Source organism: Martes martes (genome assembly GCF_963455335.1).
Source record: "Martes martes genome assembly, chromosome: 12".
NCBI classification, from domain to species: Eukaryota; Metazoa; Chordata; class Mammalia; order Carnivora; family Mustelidae; genus Martes; species Martes martes.
In genome coordinates, this window is record NC_137900.1 from 88,053,928 (window position 1) to 88,070,464 (window position 16,537).

Consider the following 16,537-nt stretch of genomic DNA (forward strand, 5'->3'; position numbering starts at 1 on the left):
CTCAGAGGGAAACCCACAGGGGACAATGAGGATGACTTGTTTCTAGGAGGTGTCATGCGTGTCACAGGAACTCTGCAAAAGGAGGGACGGGAAGATGTGAGGACGGGCAGTGAGGATGGCAGCAGTGGCAGCAGACGTGGCAGAAGATCGATTTTCGGGGCAGCAAGTGGCGTGTGTGTACGTGTGTGTGCCCCTGCGTCATGGCTGCTGCCCTCTAGGGACCTTCTGTGGCTCAGAGGCCAAGCTTGGGAGACCGACACACCTGGCTTTGAGTCTTTTTTTTTTTTTTTTTAAGATTTTATTTATTCATTTGACAGACAGAGATCACAAGCAGGCAGAGAGGCAGGCAGAGAGAGAGGAAGGGAAGCAGGCTTCCCGCTGAGCAGAGAGCCCGATGCGGGGCTCGATCCCAGGACCCTGAGATCATGACCTGAGCTGAAGGCAGAGGCTTTAACCCACTGAGCCACCCAGGCGCCCCACCTGGCTTTGAGTCTTGCCTCTCACGCTGACCATATGTGAGGATTGGAGCAAATTGCTTAACACTTCCAACTAGGCTTCCCTTTCTTCATCTGCAAAAATGGGGCTGTAATGGTCCTTACCTCCTGGGCTCGTGAGGATTCACAGTGGACAAGCAGATGGACAGTGTGGCGTATGTGGCGCTTAGTAAAGCGCTCAGTAAATATTAGTTGTTGTTCTTATTGTCCTAATTATTGATCAAGTCTAAATTCCGGTGTTCTCTGGGTTTTAGGCTAATGGATGGTTTACATTTTCTTCTAAGGGCTTTCTGTGTTGTCTAGGTTTTCTGTCATGAACATCTACTAGGTCCCTAATCAAAAAAGCCAAAGTGTATTGTTTTTTAAAAGCGAACATCTGAATGCTATTACTTGGGAAAAGCATTTCCCGAGAATATGGAGAAAGGGAATTGAGCATAGTCCCCAGCGTAAGAGTGGAAAAGGATCGGGTGGCCCCGTGGGCCTTGTATCGGGCTTGGGAATCTGGGTGAGAGGAGCTGCCGGTGGCTGCTTTCCATTCTGTTCACTGGGTCCCTTTCTCTGTCACATGGATGGGGAACTGTTCACAGGGTTGCAGTTGGCTGCTGCCCTGCGTTGACAGCTGGTTCTAATTGTGCAGAGCCGCCCAGTACTAGCACTGGCGGGGGAATGTTTTTGGAAATTTGCATCATCTTCATGACCCTAAATCTACATGTGTCCGGAACAGACAGTAGTTTGAGGAGTTGAGGAAACAGCAGTGGTTGTGAGTTGTTATTCTGTAGATGTTAGTAGGACTGCAGGCTGAGAAAGAGAAACTGCTGGTACTCACTCAGTGATCTCTGCCCACGAGACACACGCTCTGATGCCAAAGAAGGTGCCCATTTGTCCCCAGTGGTTCCTTCCTGCTCTTGTGGTTTGGCCAGCCAGGGTTCTGAGACCTTCTGGAGGGCCCCATGTTCATTTCTCGCTGCCTCCCACCCTTCTCCATACACACATCATCTCCTGCTGGTGTTTATTTCAAATTACTGAAGTGACTTGCCCTCCCGTGAGAACACCAGGCCCCGCATATGAGATTATAGTGCAGACTAGACTCTGGTCTAGCGGGAGAGCGCTCCGTGGGTTTACGTCCGCTCTGCCACTCTCTCCTTCATGTTCTCCGGGCAATAAAACCTAACACATGCCTGAGGCTTGGGAGCTGCCTATACCCAATCCCTCCATTGCCTTCCCACCCCACTCGGTAAGATAAACTCCAGTCCTTTCTTGCCCTCCAGGCTGGGCGGTGACCAGGCCTCCCACCTGCTTCCTTTGTTACCACCTCTCCTCCCGCCGCTTCGCTCCAGCCGCCCGGCCGCCTTGCTGTTCTCGGCCCAGCCTCTGCTTTGGTCTGCTCTTGCACACTGCTCGGGAGTGTGCTGGAGTCCCCCGTGAGGCCCATAGCTCTGTCCTGGCTTTGGCGAGGACAGGCTCATGCTGCCACTGTCACCGACTGTGTGTGTGGCCTGGGCACGTTAATACACCTACTCGTGATGTTGCTTTTCATTTAGAAGCTGAAGGTAGTAGCAGCCGCACCTGCTCTGAGGGTCCTGTGAGGATGAAGTGAGATGGCACGTGTCAAGTATGACACAGTTCCTGGCACAAAGTTGGTAGTAAGTCTTGTTTTTGCTTATCTGGCTGGGCCTTGACCCCCATCCCTGGCCTACTTGGGAGTCCTGCTGCCCAGGGACTGCTCTTCTGGGTGTTATCCCCACCAGACTCCAGGGTCTCTCCTGGCCTGGATCACCTGCCCCTGCTCCCACCTGCTGTGTGCTGCCTTTCCCCCTGAGCATTATTTTATTTATTTAAGGAACACATTGGAAGTGCTTACGGTGTATTAGACATCATGCTAAGCAGTCCACAAATATCTCCTCACTTACCCCTTAAAATTACTCTGTGAGAGGTGATAGCCTGCCAGTTTTCAGAAGAGCAGGGTCAGGCCCTGGGAGTGGAAGTGACCTGCTCAGGGTCCCGGAGCCAGTGGTTATAGGTCAGCCGCGGTCCGTCTGCCTCCTCAACCGCTGGGCTCCGTGGTCTCTCTCTGTACAGCTGTGCCCTGCCAGCTCGCTCCTGAGACCGGCGCCAGCCCCACTGCTGGGCTCCAGGTGGGAAGCCCCCATGGAGGATCTGTCATGCCTCCCTGCAGCCCCAGAACCCCCACTTCCATGCCAGGAGCCTGTGGATGTCACACACCACACCTTGGCTACTGTGGCTTCCTTCAGGGTGACAAGGCCTGGCAGGCCCCGAAGGACATGGCAGCCACTCTGTTATTTGCCTGTTCTTAATCATGTCACCAGAGTCTAGGCCCTACGATGCCTTACTCCTTAGACCCCACCCCCAACTCTGGAACTGGCACTGTCCCCGCTGACTGCCTCAGTGGGTCATCTACTCCCTGGGATGTTTTTAGAGTTCCTCTGGCTACATGTGATTGTCCCACCAGTTCTTCTGAAGATTGTTCTAGATATTAGAACAGGAGGAATGGGGAGAAACATGGAGGGTGGAAGAGGGAGTAAAAATGGTGATGTGGGGCCCTTGGCCGGTGGCAGCCCGGTCATACTCTGTAAGGTCACATATAGGGACCTCTTCTTAAAGTGGTGCGTATTCCCTGAGGACGTGTTTCAGGAACGTGATTTGGAAAAGACTGCAGTCAGGATCAAGCACTGTGTGGAAGGGCCATGTGTTGGCACCAATTTCCTGTGGCCTGGGTCCTGTAGTGTCTTCAGGGAGGACTTGTCCCACTCCCCAGGTCTCCTCTTCTAGGGCCTCACCTCACGGACCTCAGACACGGTCTGACGGCCAAACCCCTACACACATAACTGGCAGCTCTCGAGGGCGTTCCTGGCAGTGTGACCCCAGGAAGCTTGCAGGGAGAGCCTAAAGCAGTGTGGACTCTTGCTGTCACCTAGGAATGCTTGCGTTAAGAAAAAGTTGTTCTTGTATCAGTTAGAAATTGTTTCCAGTTTCTTTGTAATAAACATTCTTCTTCAACTCTCAGAATGAGTGTCTAAATGAATCTCACGTGTTACATTTTTAAATTTAAGGCAGCTGGTCAGACTCCTTTGGGTTCTGGGCCCACTGATGCTGAGGTTCCTGTGGGGTACCGACGAGGGTGTGGCCAGGAGGCGGCTAAATACCCTGGTCTGGGGCTCAGGAGAGAACCCCAGGCTGGGCACAGACGTGCGGTGGAAGCCACGGCAGTGAAGCTGGGCTCCCGGGGAGGAGTCTGGACGCAGAACGGGACAGAAGACAACCGTGGACAGATTGAGGTGGAAGTGGGGGACGGTGCCGGAACAGAAGAAAGCAACCAGAAAATGAGACCGGGCATGGCGGTCGTGCGACAGTGAGAAGGCGGCCAGAGAATGCGGTGCTGAAGGGCAGGGCAGGGAGTGGGAAGGGCGGGCGGCCGCCCCGCCAGGAGGCTGTCACTCGTGGAGGACCGAGCAGAGTCAGTGGAGAAGGGGGTGGGAAGGAGGTGGAGAAGGAAGCGGTACGGATTGCCCTTTCAGGAAATTCATTGGGAAGGAGAAGAAAGAGTAGGAGCCGGAGGAGCCCGGAGGCCTGGAGAAGATGTCTTTCATCCTAACTGTCCTTGCTGTAATCATCATCCTGTTACTGTTCTTCGGGAGAGGAAGGGGGTGAAGGGAGGAGAGAGGGCTTGAGGGCGGGGCTTCTGAGCAGGGGACGGGATGGGATCCAGTGCCCAGGAGGAGAGCAGATCCCCTAGAGGAAAGGGTCTCTCTTCCAGCCGAAGCTGAGGGAGAGGACACAGGTGAATTTGCACATTTGGTGGCAGAGCGTTTTCTTCTCACAGCTTCTGTTTTGTCCCTGACGAAGCCAGGGAGCCTCCGCATGAAAGAAGAGAGGCCCCGGAGGAAGCTGGCAACGGACTACACAGGCTCATACTCCGCTTCTTTCACATTCCGTTGACCTCAGCAGAGAACTCAGAGCCGAGGACCCATTGGGCGAGATCAGGGCCCTGGCGCCGTGGGGAGGGGGCGTGTGACAGCCCAGGGGCCGCTGAGGGGCTCACTGGGGCTGTGGGGCCACCAGCCTCAGTCCAGCCCCTTGGCTCCTTCTAGAACCAGCCCTGTCTCCTCTGGTCAGTTTGAACTTAATTACACTCAGATCGGTTCCATAGCATAGACCTTTTTTAGGCATTAGTGACTGGAAGAGTTTTATTCTATTACTTCACATTTTCCAAACCCACTTCACACAGATGGAATCTCTTGTAATCCTATAAGGCCAAACACAGAAGAGGAACAGGGCCAAGGAGGTTGGGCCCAGGACTTGTTTTAGTGCAGATAGAATGGTCTTATTTCTTTTGACATCCTGATAAATCTTTCTGCCCTGAGTTTGGGAGATTTCAACACCGAGGAACGCTCATACTCCATTCATTCAACAAATGCTGCCTGCCGTCCGCTGGGGGCCAGACCTGTGCCCCGTGTGTCACCTCCTCTGCCAGGCTTTCCCTCTTTCAGTCTCTGGCAGTGGAGTTGATTTCAGTGATTTCAGTTGATTTCAGTGATTTTCAGTTGATTTCAGTGTCCCTGTTTGATCAGCGATGAAACCAGCACCCCCAGAGGTTAACTTGCCTGGAGTCACCTGGGAATTATGTGGCCGGGCTGGGATTCAGACCGTGGTCTTCTGGCTCTTGAGGCCTTTGCTCCATCCATTTCATCAAAGAACCCCTCAAACATAATGTTTTACTCTGTCAAGGCTTTAATTTTAAATGTTACGTGTCTCTCAGTGCAAAAGGTTCTTTAGGGAATTGTCAAAACCCAAGAAGTGTACAAGCAATTTATGAATCAGGGTCTTGGAAATGTTCTAATCAAATAAATGTAGGGCAGATGTATTAAGTTCTTGCTTTGGTTCCTGAGTGCATGACATCAGCAAAGTGAGAGAGAAACAGTAATAGATTTTATTAATAACTTAAGATCCCAACGAGAGCATTGTGTGGGGGAAGGAAGGGGTGTTTGGAGCTCGCGCTGAGTCTGACAGCAGTGGGACCCTCGGGAGGGGAGGGGAGATAACCTTTACTGAGGACTTGTTCTGTGCTGTGTGCTCTGAATGTCTTAATCTCATTTAATCCTCGTGTTGAGCTTCCTAGTTATTACAGTGTCAAACCCATTTTAAGATGTGAAAATTGAGATTCTGAGAAGACAGTGTCTGAGAAGATCATGCAGCTTGTGTGTGGAGGCAGGGTCTGTCTAATTCTATGTAAGATTACAGACTCTTAATTAAGTGTGTACATGTAATTAAAATGTGTGCATGTGTACACACACATACGTGTATAACTTTTGCTGTGTATTAAAGAATTTGGGGAAAAAAACAAAAGGAGCAACTATCGGCCAGAAACTGGGCAACAACCATGCCCCAGTCCTTGATTGCCAGGTTAATGAATTCTCTTTTCGATCTTATTGTAGCCCGTACCTTCCCAGGACTGGTTTTGGGATCCACGAGGAAGGCTGCTCTTGTTCTCATAATTTAACTCGGAAAGGGCATCGATACCCATTTGCAGAAGCAATTGAGTGTATGTTCTAAAGGGGAGAGAGAAGTCAGTGTAACTGAGGCAGGTCGAATACACATTTTCGGAACAGGAAGAATCATGGTAAACAGGTAAATCCTACATCTCAAAGAGGGTCACGCTTACATTCGAAAAGAAATAAGGTCAAGGTATTCCTTTGAGAGGAAGAATCCTGAGCCCTTCCTCTTTGCTAACCGGAGATGGTGAGAGTGCCGTGAGATGACAGCAGGCGTGATGAGGCCAGCACCTGACTGCCACATGGGGGCTCTTGCTGAATGGCAGCCCTAGTTGGCGTCCTTGTCATTGCTGTTACTTAGGGTCTACACTGAAGGTGTGAAGGACTTGGCAGGGTCCGGGATGGCCGTGTCTTCCATGTGGGTGGGCAGGAGGAGGATGGTGCATTTGCAGAAGAGAGGCAGTCGAGGGAGAAGGCACCTGCATAGCCTTGGCTTGGTGGCTGAGAGCTCCCAGGTCCAGGCCATGGGATCTTGTGTCCGGAGCTGTCCATTGCCTCCAGCCAGCCTTCGCACAGCACCCGCCTGTCTGTGGCTTATAGTTGGGTCCCAAGAAGCATTCGAAGGGCACCGCGCTTTGGGCACAGCTGCTCAGCCCGCAGGTTTTGTCTCTGGCCATTCCCACTGCCCTCCCAGACTTGCTAGTAGACCCCCATTCCAGCTGGTGGGCAGCTGGCTCTCACTAACGATCTTATTAAAGTTCCAGGTGTGTGGCAAAAAAATGCTGTTAATAATAGAAGACCTGATATGAATTAAAAAGGAGGGCTTGTAACTCAGAGGTGGAGAGCTTTAGTCTGTCTCCTTTCTTCCATTCTTTGCCAGGGCCCCCAAGCCACAAGCTGAACATGCTGGGCATTGGGTAATGGGTTTTCCCTGGTTCCCTTATGCACCCCAAGTCGTCCTGGCGAAGTGCTCCCATTAGCTCCCTTGGGTAGGAACCAGCCTCACTTGTAGGTAAAACTTAGATAATTTGGTGATTCAGATTATAACGTTAAACCTGCTAGAAAGAAGAGACAAGCCCCTGGAGAAGATGTCAAAAGCAGCCTCTCCTTCTGGTCCCATGTTGGTTGTACAAGATAGGGGAGGGGCTGACTTTGGGAAGGGGTGTGAGGTAGTTCCAGAAGCTTCTCTGACTGCAGTGGGCTTGGGCCAGGACATTCTCTGATTCTAGGAACGGAGGCTGTCACATGGCCGATGAGCTCTGAGATCCTTTAGCCATGTTTTAATTTCAAGTTCTAAGTTCACCGGGAGGATCCTGCTAGCTAACACATTATGCCCTCTCTCAGACAATTTGCTTTCAGAAGTGACTTCTGGTCCCAGGGGAGCTGGCAGAGAGGCAGTTTGCCATTAAGGATATTTTGGCACAGAAGTCCTGAGAAATGTGGCTGGGGTTATGGAGAAAACTATCCTACTTCCCGTCCTCACCTGGGGAGCGGGGTTCCCAGGCTGCACCTCCATCTCCAGATCCAGCCCTTATCTCCAGAGGAGGAGAACCCTCACCCATCCCGGTGAAGAAAAGGATGGCCAGGGCTTCGGCCCTTCCCCACGTCCGTGTCCACATTCCAATTAGATGTCCTGCTGTGTTTTGCATCCCGATTAGAAAGAATCACTGCTGAAATTGACTCTGTGCTTCCTAGGAACTTGCCAGCTGTGGATGGAGTAAGAAGGAGAAACATAGTCTCGCCCCCAACGTCGTGGCCTTTACCCGGAGGTTTAATCAGGTGAGCAGTACCCCTTGCATGTGCCTGAGCAGGTAGCGCAGGTGTCCCCTGTGGACTGGGCACCCTACCAGGGTTCAGTCACAGGCACCTGGCCCAGGTCCAAACCCTTCTTCCCAAACCACTCCGCCCATCAGTCCTTTTTGCCTGCACAGTCCTTTTTCACAGCAGGCGGAACTGAAACCATCTTTCGCGGGTTTGAATCTCTTCATTGGCTTCCAGTTCCATCCAAGCTGAGGCTCGAGCACCTTAATGGCCCTGCAGGGTCCTGCACAGTGGGTCAGGTTTTCATCCGCCCCTCTCGCCCCATCCCTTGTCCCTTCCCGTGTCCCTTCCTGGCCGGCCTGCCTTCTCTTCCCTGATGCACCGTATCTCTGTCCCATCAGGCCCCCATGTGTGCCGTCTTCTCCGCTCGGAATTCTTCCTCCCTGTTCAGCTCCCAGTCTGATCAGCCTGAACGTCACTTCTGCGGGGAGCTTTCTGTGAACCCCCAGCCTGTGTGAGGTCTTTGCTGTCGCACGTTCTCTCACTGAACCCTGTGCTTCTGTCTCTGTGTGGCCCTTTGCTCATCTGTGCTCACTCTGTGGAGCTCTTTCTCCTCCCACTTCTATGCCAGTCTGTGGGCTCTGTCTTGTTCACCACTGTGCCTCCCGCCACCTTGCCTAATGTCTGGGGTAAAAGAGACCCTCAGTAAATGCTTGTGAAATGAATCAATGAGATCCTCAGAAAACACTTGTTGAATTGAATTTCTTTGAGTGCCTCACAGCCAGGCCGCTGGCCTCACACATCCTGCTGCAAACTGACTTGTTCCAACCAGAGCCTTTGCTCCAGGTATGAAGATCCACACCCCCTCTTAAGGGGAGGATGATGGGGGCTTGGGCCAACTAAGGGTAGTGGACTTCTGGCTTCTTAGCCAATCTGCCAGAATGTGATCTTTGCTAGTAAGCTACCCTGTAAGACCCCTTTTGGGTGGGCCAACCCCCAAATGGTACTATTGACAGCTTTTCATCTTTCTTCTTGTTTTTTTCTGGTTTCAAATGAGGGCAGTGGATTCAAGATTGTGTAGTGTGCGTGACTGGACCTTGGGGTGATGGGCCTGGGTTCCCTTTGGGCCCTCCCTGAAGCTGGGCCTCCCTGCTCAGAAATGCCGGGCCCTGTGCATCACCACTGCCCAGCCCTCTCCAGGCTTCCCCAGCCTCGGCTGCCACCCAAGGATGAGGGAGCCTCAGAGAGACAACAGCTTTTCATCTGAAGATTGACACTGGAGTTAGCATTATTGTTGTTATAATAGGAGCTAGGAAGGGTCTAGATGCATTGGGAGTAGGGGCTGTATATACTTGTTTGTTTTGAAAAGAGAAGTTCTGAAGCCTTTTGTTTCTTTTTTCTTTCTTTTCAAAATCTCCCTTTTCAACCAAGCTTAGGCTTTAAAAAATAAAACAGATGTGCACACGCTATCAGAGGATTCAGAGCTTCCTTCACAAAACTATTTGACTGGGAGCCAGCTCAGTCCCACCTCTGACCAGCCGCAGAGCTCCGGGAGGAGGGCTGCTGGGGGCTCTGATGTAATCTGCCTTGCACGCGGAGGCCAGGTCAGCTTGGCAGGGGCGGGGCAGCTTGTTCTGCGCATGACGGCCTTGTGTCCAGATCAGACCAAGTGGGTGAAGTGAGCCAGAAGTGCAGTGGCGTTTTCCCAAACAGAATGCTTTGAGAAATGGTCTTGCTGCCAGCCTGTCAGCTGCTCCGAGTGAGCAGCTTCTGGACACAGCCCTCGGAGCTCTCTTTTGGAAACTGGCCAGCAGCCAGCCCTGGTCAGCCACTGGGGCTGCTTTCTCTGAGATGAACTGATTGGCATCCCTTCCTGGCAGACTTTTAAATGTGAGAACAAGGCTCCCCATCAGACTGTAGATAAGGAAAACAGGTCACTTATCTTTCTCGAGCCTCAGTTTCCTTATCTGTAAATGAGAATAATAATATGACTCACCTTGCAGAGTTGGTGTGGAGATTAAGTGAAATGGTATATGAAGAACTCTTAGTGCAGTGTCTGGCATGTAGTAAACATTCAACGTTTTGGGGGAAAATAAGAGGGAACGTGAAGATCAACTGATAGGAAGGGAGTTGCCTGCAGATTTGAGGCTTCTTGTGGCCAAACCAGAAACCCAATAGCCAGGGTCCTGGTCAGACTCAGTGGGCTTGCCTGCCTCTCTGTGGGATCTGAGTCCCCTGGGATTTGTTCATCTTGCTCATAGAGGGGTGGAAGGACCCAGACAAGTTCACTGAGCATGTGTTATGGGCCAGGCTTGTATCTCAGCACCAAGGAGTTCACCGTAGAGCTCAGAAATGCTCAGCCTTTTTTGGATTTTGTCTTCTTTTGAGACATTATGTCATTCTTTTGAGAATTTGACTGTATATATATGTCTATATGAGCTTGTCCCAATGGGGACATTTTACAAAGTGGTACTGGAACAATTGGAACTTTTTTATGTATGTAAAAAAAAGTGGACCTAGACATAGACAATAGATCTTTCCTAAAAATTAACTGGTATTTGCCTGTGCAAAGAGAGGAGAAGGACAGTATTTGGCAATGATGAATGAAGTTGCTAGAAACATGTGTATGTGTGTAGACATAAGATTTCAAAGAAGCTGGATATATATCTAGGAGTGCAAGTGCTGGACTGTGCCATTTTGTACTCCTACCGGTAATGGAATGAGTGTGTGTGTTGCTCCAGGTACTGGCCGCAACTGGCACCTTCACTAACTGGTTGATTTTAGCCATTCTAACACATACACAGAGTTCTGCATTTCCCCAGTGACAAATGATGTTGAGCATCTTTTCATCTTTTCATCTTTATTGCTATTTGTACTTCCTTGGTCAGGTGTCTAGATCTTTAGCCCATTTTTTAGTTGGGTTGTTTTCTTACTGTTGAGTTTTAAGAGTCTATTTTGAATATAATGCTTACATCAGATATGTGTTTTGCAAGTTTTTCCTTTTTTTAATTTCCTTACCAGTATCTTTTGCACTATAGAAATGTCTAATTGTAATGAAGTCCAACTTACCAGGTTTTTTTTTCCATGGATTGAGTTTTTGGTGTTACATCATCTGGCCTTCAGTGCCCTTCCTAGCTTTGATTTCCCCCTCTACCCTGACCCCACAGAGCACCTGCAACACCAGACCAGTTGGTCCGCTCAGCCCTCCCTGGTCGTGGTGTGTACAGCCATTCCCCAATCCTATCTTTACCTGCTCAAAGTCCACCCATCTTTCAAGGCCTGCCTCTTCGAGCAGGCCTTCCTCCGCCATTAACTCTCCCGTGTTCCAGTCTGCTTCGGTTGAACTTCTTCTGCGTCCAGGATTGCCGTGGGATTTCGGGAGGATCCTGCCTCCTTTGGTCACCCCTGTATCAGGCAAGGAACAAGTGTCTGGACTCACAGTGCCTAGAGCCTGCACACAGAACAGGCTTCACAAAAGTCTGTTGAATTGACCTGGAGTTGCCTCCGCACCTGTGAGCTGCAGATCAGTGTCGACCCTGCCATGTGCCATAATTATGCCTTAAATGTGTGTGATTTTTTGGCATGCAGGAATCTATTAAATTATACATATAAACTATCACACTTGAGTTTATGTGGCATAAAAATGTGCATGTATTAAAATATAAGGTTTATGGGCATATCATTTGATGTCCAGAAAATCTTTCTTCCATAACTGGCTAGTAAACGTTTGAGTCTGAACTTAATTTTAGGCAATTTCTTGGAAAAAATGATTCTATGGAAACCCAGGCATGTCCTGGAGGCAACCACAGATAATTATGCGGAAAAAACTTTTCTATAATATTCCTGCTTAACATAAAAAGCAAATTTTTGATTCTTGGTTATTCTTGTTTTCTCGTTGAAAAGTGACTATTTCAGGAAAGAGAAAAAATCTAGTTGCTGCAGTAAAGGTGCTTTGTTAACTCTGGACTATCTCTATTTTAATTTGTAAAATTCAGAGGTTTTAGATGCCTTTGCCTTCCTTTCAACTCCATACCTCCCTGTACTCGGCTCAGCTCTCTCTCTCCCTTGGCTGTGCTGTCATCCCACCCTTGGGCATCCATGGGTCACACAGCACTGTTGTTACAGTAGCGAGACATAAACAAGAAAGTAACCACTTCCCAGACTTTCTTGGCACAAAGCCCCTTCTGTGTTGTACTGAGGTGTCATGTGAGTACACTATACCCTGGGAGACAACTTGCTTGTTCCCAAAAGGATTCAGGGGCTCGGGGATGTTGATTTCTGTGAGAGGTCAAGCATGAATAATGTTCTTTTCTTTTTTCTTTTTTTGAAGCATGAATAATGTTCTGAACCCAAAGTACTGTCATGTCCTTTTGGCATCAGTGGTCTCCAGAAAAACATGTCCCTTCACCTGCATTGCTTTATGGGACTTTGAAAGACACTTGCATATCATTTACATTATTGGGTGAACCTCTCCTAGAAAATTAAATTTGTTATGATTGTGCAAATTTTGGTGAATCCTACTCAATTGAGGTCTGGCTGGGGATATAGATCTCACGGTGGTACAGCCAGTGAACATATGTGTTTGTCTGGCCATTTGTCAGTCCATCCATCCAACACCCCAGCCATGGATTTCCCACAGCTGACAGCCTTCTGAGCAGGAATCTGTCTGATTCATCTCAAAATTTCCTGCCACAGCTTCAGAGAGATTCATATGTTATGGAGGCCCAGTAATTCCCCGGGTGATGAGGGAAGTGCTTGTCTCTTAGCATCGCTGTGTGTGTTCGAGAGGGGGTGCTGAAGGAGGGACCCACCTGCAGGGCTGGGTGTCGTAAAGGACCCCTCAGCCACCTGCAACCCCGGGCTGCGCTCCTCCAGCTTCCTGACCCCCCGTGGTGGGCGAGGGCGACGACGGTGGTCCAGGGCTTAACCATTTCTTTGGTGTGTGTGTGTGTGTGTGTATTTGACTCTACAGGTCAGTTTTTGGGTTGTTCGAGAAATTCTAACAGCACAGACTTTAAAAATAAGGGCAGAAATCCTGAGCCATTTTGTGAAAATAGCCAAGGTAAGCTCTTTTGTTATTATGTTTTCCTCTCTCCCTCCCTCCCTTCCTTCCATCCTTCTTGCAGAATGTGTTTCCTCAGTACTTTGAGGGCTGCCCTGCTCTGGGTGTGCTGGACTGGGTTCAAACAGAAGGCTGTGACCTGACTTCTCTAGGCTGTAAGACCGGCCTACGTGCCTGCTTGGCGTCCCCGCCCCCCTGCACGCATGGTGGTGTGGCCCTCTCCCCATTATGATGGTGGCCACCCATTCTTAGTTGGCTGTTCAGACTCTCTGTGAGACCCTGGGGGCTCCCTCTGGGGCCCATTCCTCCTCCTGTTTCAGATTCAGCCAGTCCTGGGCCCTGCCAGTCTCTGTGGTCCCATCACCTCCTGCAGTCTTATCTGCAGTCCGCAGAGCTCACCCACCGCCATCCTGAGCTTAAGGCCTGGGCCCCCACTCCCCACTCCCACCCCCTGCCCCGATACGATAGGTTCTGTCCTTGCCCGCTGTTGAGCACCGGGCTTAGGTCTGTACCCCGCCTTCCCCCTCCTCTTCCCTGATGCTGGCCACTCTCATCACTCCACCAGCTCCTCCCCTTACGCTGCTGCCGACCACAGGGCATGCCTGCACCCGGGCGGCACCCTGCTGTTCTGTCTGGTTCCCCGGGTGCTGTGTGCACGTGCTGTGTTCCCACCCAGACCCTGGGCCCGCTGACCTGTACTGATGTCCTTATGAGCCTTATGAGCATCACAGCAGCCGCTCTACTGAAGTGATTGTGCTCGATGTTCACATTGTTATTCTCCCACTTCTAGAGGAGGAAGAGGGGTTTAGAGAGGGGAGCGGCCATGCCCACGGCCTTGTAGCGAGTGAGCTGCAGCATGTCTCTTTGCCTTCAGGGGAGCTGCTATGCTGCCCTCATGGGAAGGTTAAGGGCATCCATCCAGAAGTATGTCAGGGGCAGCAGATAACTTTCACGCTGTGTGCATTCGGAAGTGCTCGGGACCATGCTGGGGCTGGGCCTAATGACGCTTGTTACTGTCAGTGCGTTCATGCTGGGCCATGAGAGAAAGCGGGGTGAAGTTCTGGGCCACTGGTGCTTTCTGGAACGGAGTTTGTGGTGCCTGTCCAAGGAATCCAAGCCAGTCCCACCTTAACCTCTGCCATCTTCCAGCGCTGGCTCATCACGCTGGCACTGTGCCCTGAGGCTGTTCTTGTGCAGACCCCTCCTTCCTCGGGGCCTTGGTTTCCCCTCTGCAAAACGAGACGCCTGGATTAGAGGATCTCCCAGAGGACCTTCAGCTCTGAAAGAAATTGTGTGACAGGCATAGCCTTTCAGATACATAGGATGAAATTCAGTCCTCTCAGAGAATCTATTATTACACACAGGAAACAATTAGAGATTGTTACAAGATGTATGAAAGGAAGTATTAACTTGTGTGGTAAAGGAGAGATCTGAGGAGGAACAGAGCCGCGAGGACTAGACATAAGGGCTTTTTATTTATTCGTTCGTTCACTAGGCCCTACTGTGCGCCATATGCGGCACTAGGGATATGACAGCAGGTACAGCTTCACCCCTGCTCTCGGGGAACACCTGGTCCAGGGCGAGAGAGAAGCAGGTCAAAGCGACTACAGGCCAGTGTGCTAAGGAGATGCACAGACTGCTGTGGGAACACCTAGGCAGGGGCCCCGAGCTCCCTAGATTTGGGAACAGGGTCGGGAGAGTCATACTAGGGGAAAGGCATCTGCGCTTGGTAGTACCCAAGACAAGTGAGGGGGCAGGGAGGGGGGAGTCTTACCCACAGGCACAGAGCACTCCCTCAGAGCCATACGTGCCCTGGTTACCTTTCTTGTTGTAGGTGCCAGCATGCCAAGGCTCGGCAACTCGCTGCGACACACGGGGATTGGGAGCTGGGATTGGAACCAGGTCTCTTGGCTCCGTGGAGCCTGCTCGTTGGCCCAAACTTCACTGGCTCCCAAGAATGAGAAGGGGACCCCAGTCCTGTTAGCAGGTTTCCTGACTAGAACGTCTTTCTGTACTTCCTCTTAGCCGTGTCCCCTGCTCTTCTCCTCCATGGTCAGGAGCTCGTGTGAGACTGAATTGAATCCAAATGTTCTCACCAGTGTGGGGTCTGGCTCAAAGGAGCACAGTCAAGTGACTGAGAAGCCAGAGCTCTGTCTTCCTAATGGAGGGGGTGGGGGTCATGCAGATTGGTGACATTTTCCCTCGGGCCCTCTTGTTCCGGGTGTAAGGTAGTCACAGAAGACCCACGTGGATATTGTTGGCACAGCCGAGGCTTCAGTTTATAAAAGCCTTTTGGGACAGTTCCGATTCATCTAAAAAAAGAACATAAAGGACATTATCAAACCTCATCCCGAGCCACGTTTCTGTCCAGCAGCCAGACTAGTCAGCTTATAAAATTTTGCAAGTGTTTTAGATGCAAACTCACCTTTTGACAACTTGAGAAAAAAAGCATATGTTTTCTATGAACTCCATAGAACTATATTTTCTACATGAGATATTTTTAAGTATAATCGAATTTCATAAATATGACAACATTTGGTAACACTTGAGCATGTTTTGTTCTGTTGTTTATAGCAGCAAAATAATCTATTCCATGTCTTTTTTGCAGAAACTTCTAGAACTCAACAACCTTCATTCTCTCATGTCTGTGGTATCAGCATTACAAAGTGCACCCATCTTCAGGCTGACAAAAACCTGGGCTGTAAGTTAATGCCTTTGATTTTGACTCTCATTTCACTGGTGAAGTTCTTTATTCTTCAAGCCCCAGAAGGCTTTCTCTGACTCTCTGCCCTTTGCTGGTCACAGAGGATTACCGAGGGATCCCTGGGCCTCCTGTCTCCTTCCGGGACCTCAGCCCCATTTTGGGATGAGGAAGTTGGGAGGATGCCAACATGGCTGGGGCCAGAGCCCCCTCGAGTGGACCTCCCTGGACACATAACGTCATGTGTAGTGGCTGGGTCAATGACATGACTTCTGCCCTCCCCTTGGCTGGCATTCTTCTCTGACAGGCTCCAAACTGCCCTTGGGAAGGTCTCTGGGCTGATGGTTCGCAGCTGCCCTGGGTTGCTGGCCACATAGCTACGAGTCTCTCTGGAGAAACCTGTGGCCCTCCTGTAGAGAAAAGTGGGGTTTGGTTTTGTTTTTATTCCTGAAGGCCGTGGATAATTTCAACTTAGAGGTGGAGTCTGATAGTTATATAATTGAGTCTGTAGGAAAGTTTTTCTGCTGTAAAAATACTTTAAAAATATCTCAGCCCTCTTTATCCTCCTTAGCTTGGCACAGTGCCTGACATGGGGGAAGTAATTGCTGTTTCCATAGCTCATTAGCATTCACCTCCTGGCCCGCCTGGCCCAGGGTCTCCCACAGCCACACAGCCCAAGCCTTTCAAGACCTGTTTATGTCCCACAGAACTGAAGGGAACTATATGGAATTGTCAGCTGTGCTTCTGCAACTCATTTCCGAACTTCTTTCTGCCAGTCTGCGGGGCTGGGCTCGGTTTCATACTTGGCTAATTCAGGGGTCTTTAAAACACTTAGGGGTTATGTTGTAGGTGATCAGAAATGAGCTTGTTTTTTTAAATCGCTATTTTCCGTAGACTTAGCTCTAGCGAAGTGGAGTGAGACGTCTTAGCCTGGAGTCAGAAGCCGGGCTTGTGTTCGCTGCTGTTCGGAGTGCGACTTCTGTGGGACTTGTTTTCCTCTGTGCACTCA

The 16,537-nt window shown here is 50.4% G+C and overlaps 1 protein-coding gene across 5 annotated transcripts in view; it reads left to right on the forward strand.

Annotated features, from left to right (window-relative positions):
* The window catches only part of RALGPS1 (Ral GEF with PH domain and SH3 binding motif 1), a 269,662-nt gene that overhangs the window by 92,392 nt on the left and 160,733 nt on the right, over nt 1-16,537 (forward strand). For 4 of the 5 annotated variants that reach the window (XM_080820441.1, XM_080820440.1, XM_080820442.1 and 1 more), the window contains 3 exons: nt 7,700-7,783; nt 12,738-12,827; nt 15,436-15,528. In XM_080820441.1, coding sequence (XP_080676567.1) covers nt 7,700-7,783; nt 12,738-12,827; nt 15,436-15,528 — 267 coding nt within the window. Of the gene's footprint in view, nt 1-7,699; nt 7,784-7,955; nt 8,060-12,737; nt 12,828-15,435; nt 15,529-16,537 lie in introns of those variants that run through there. The other variant, XM_080820444.1, reaches the window with a different exon arrangement.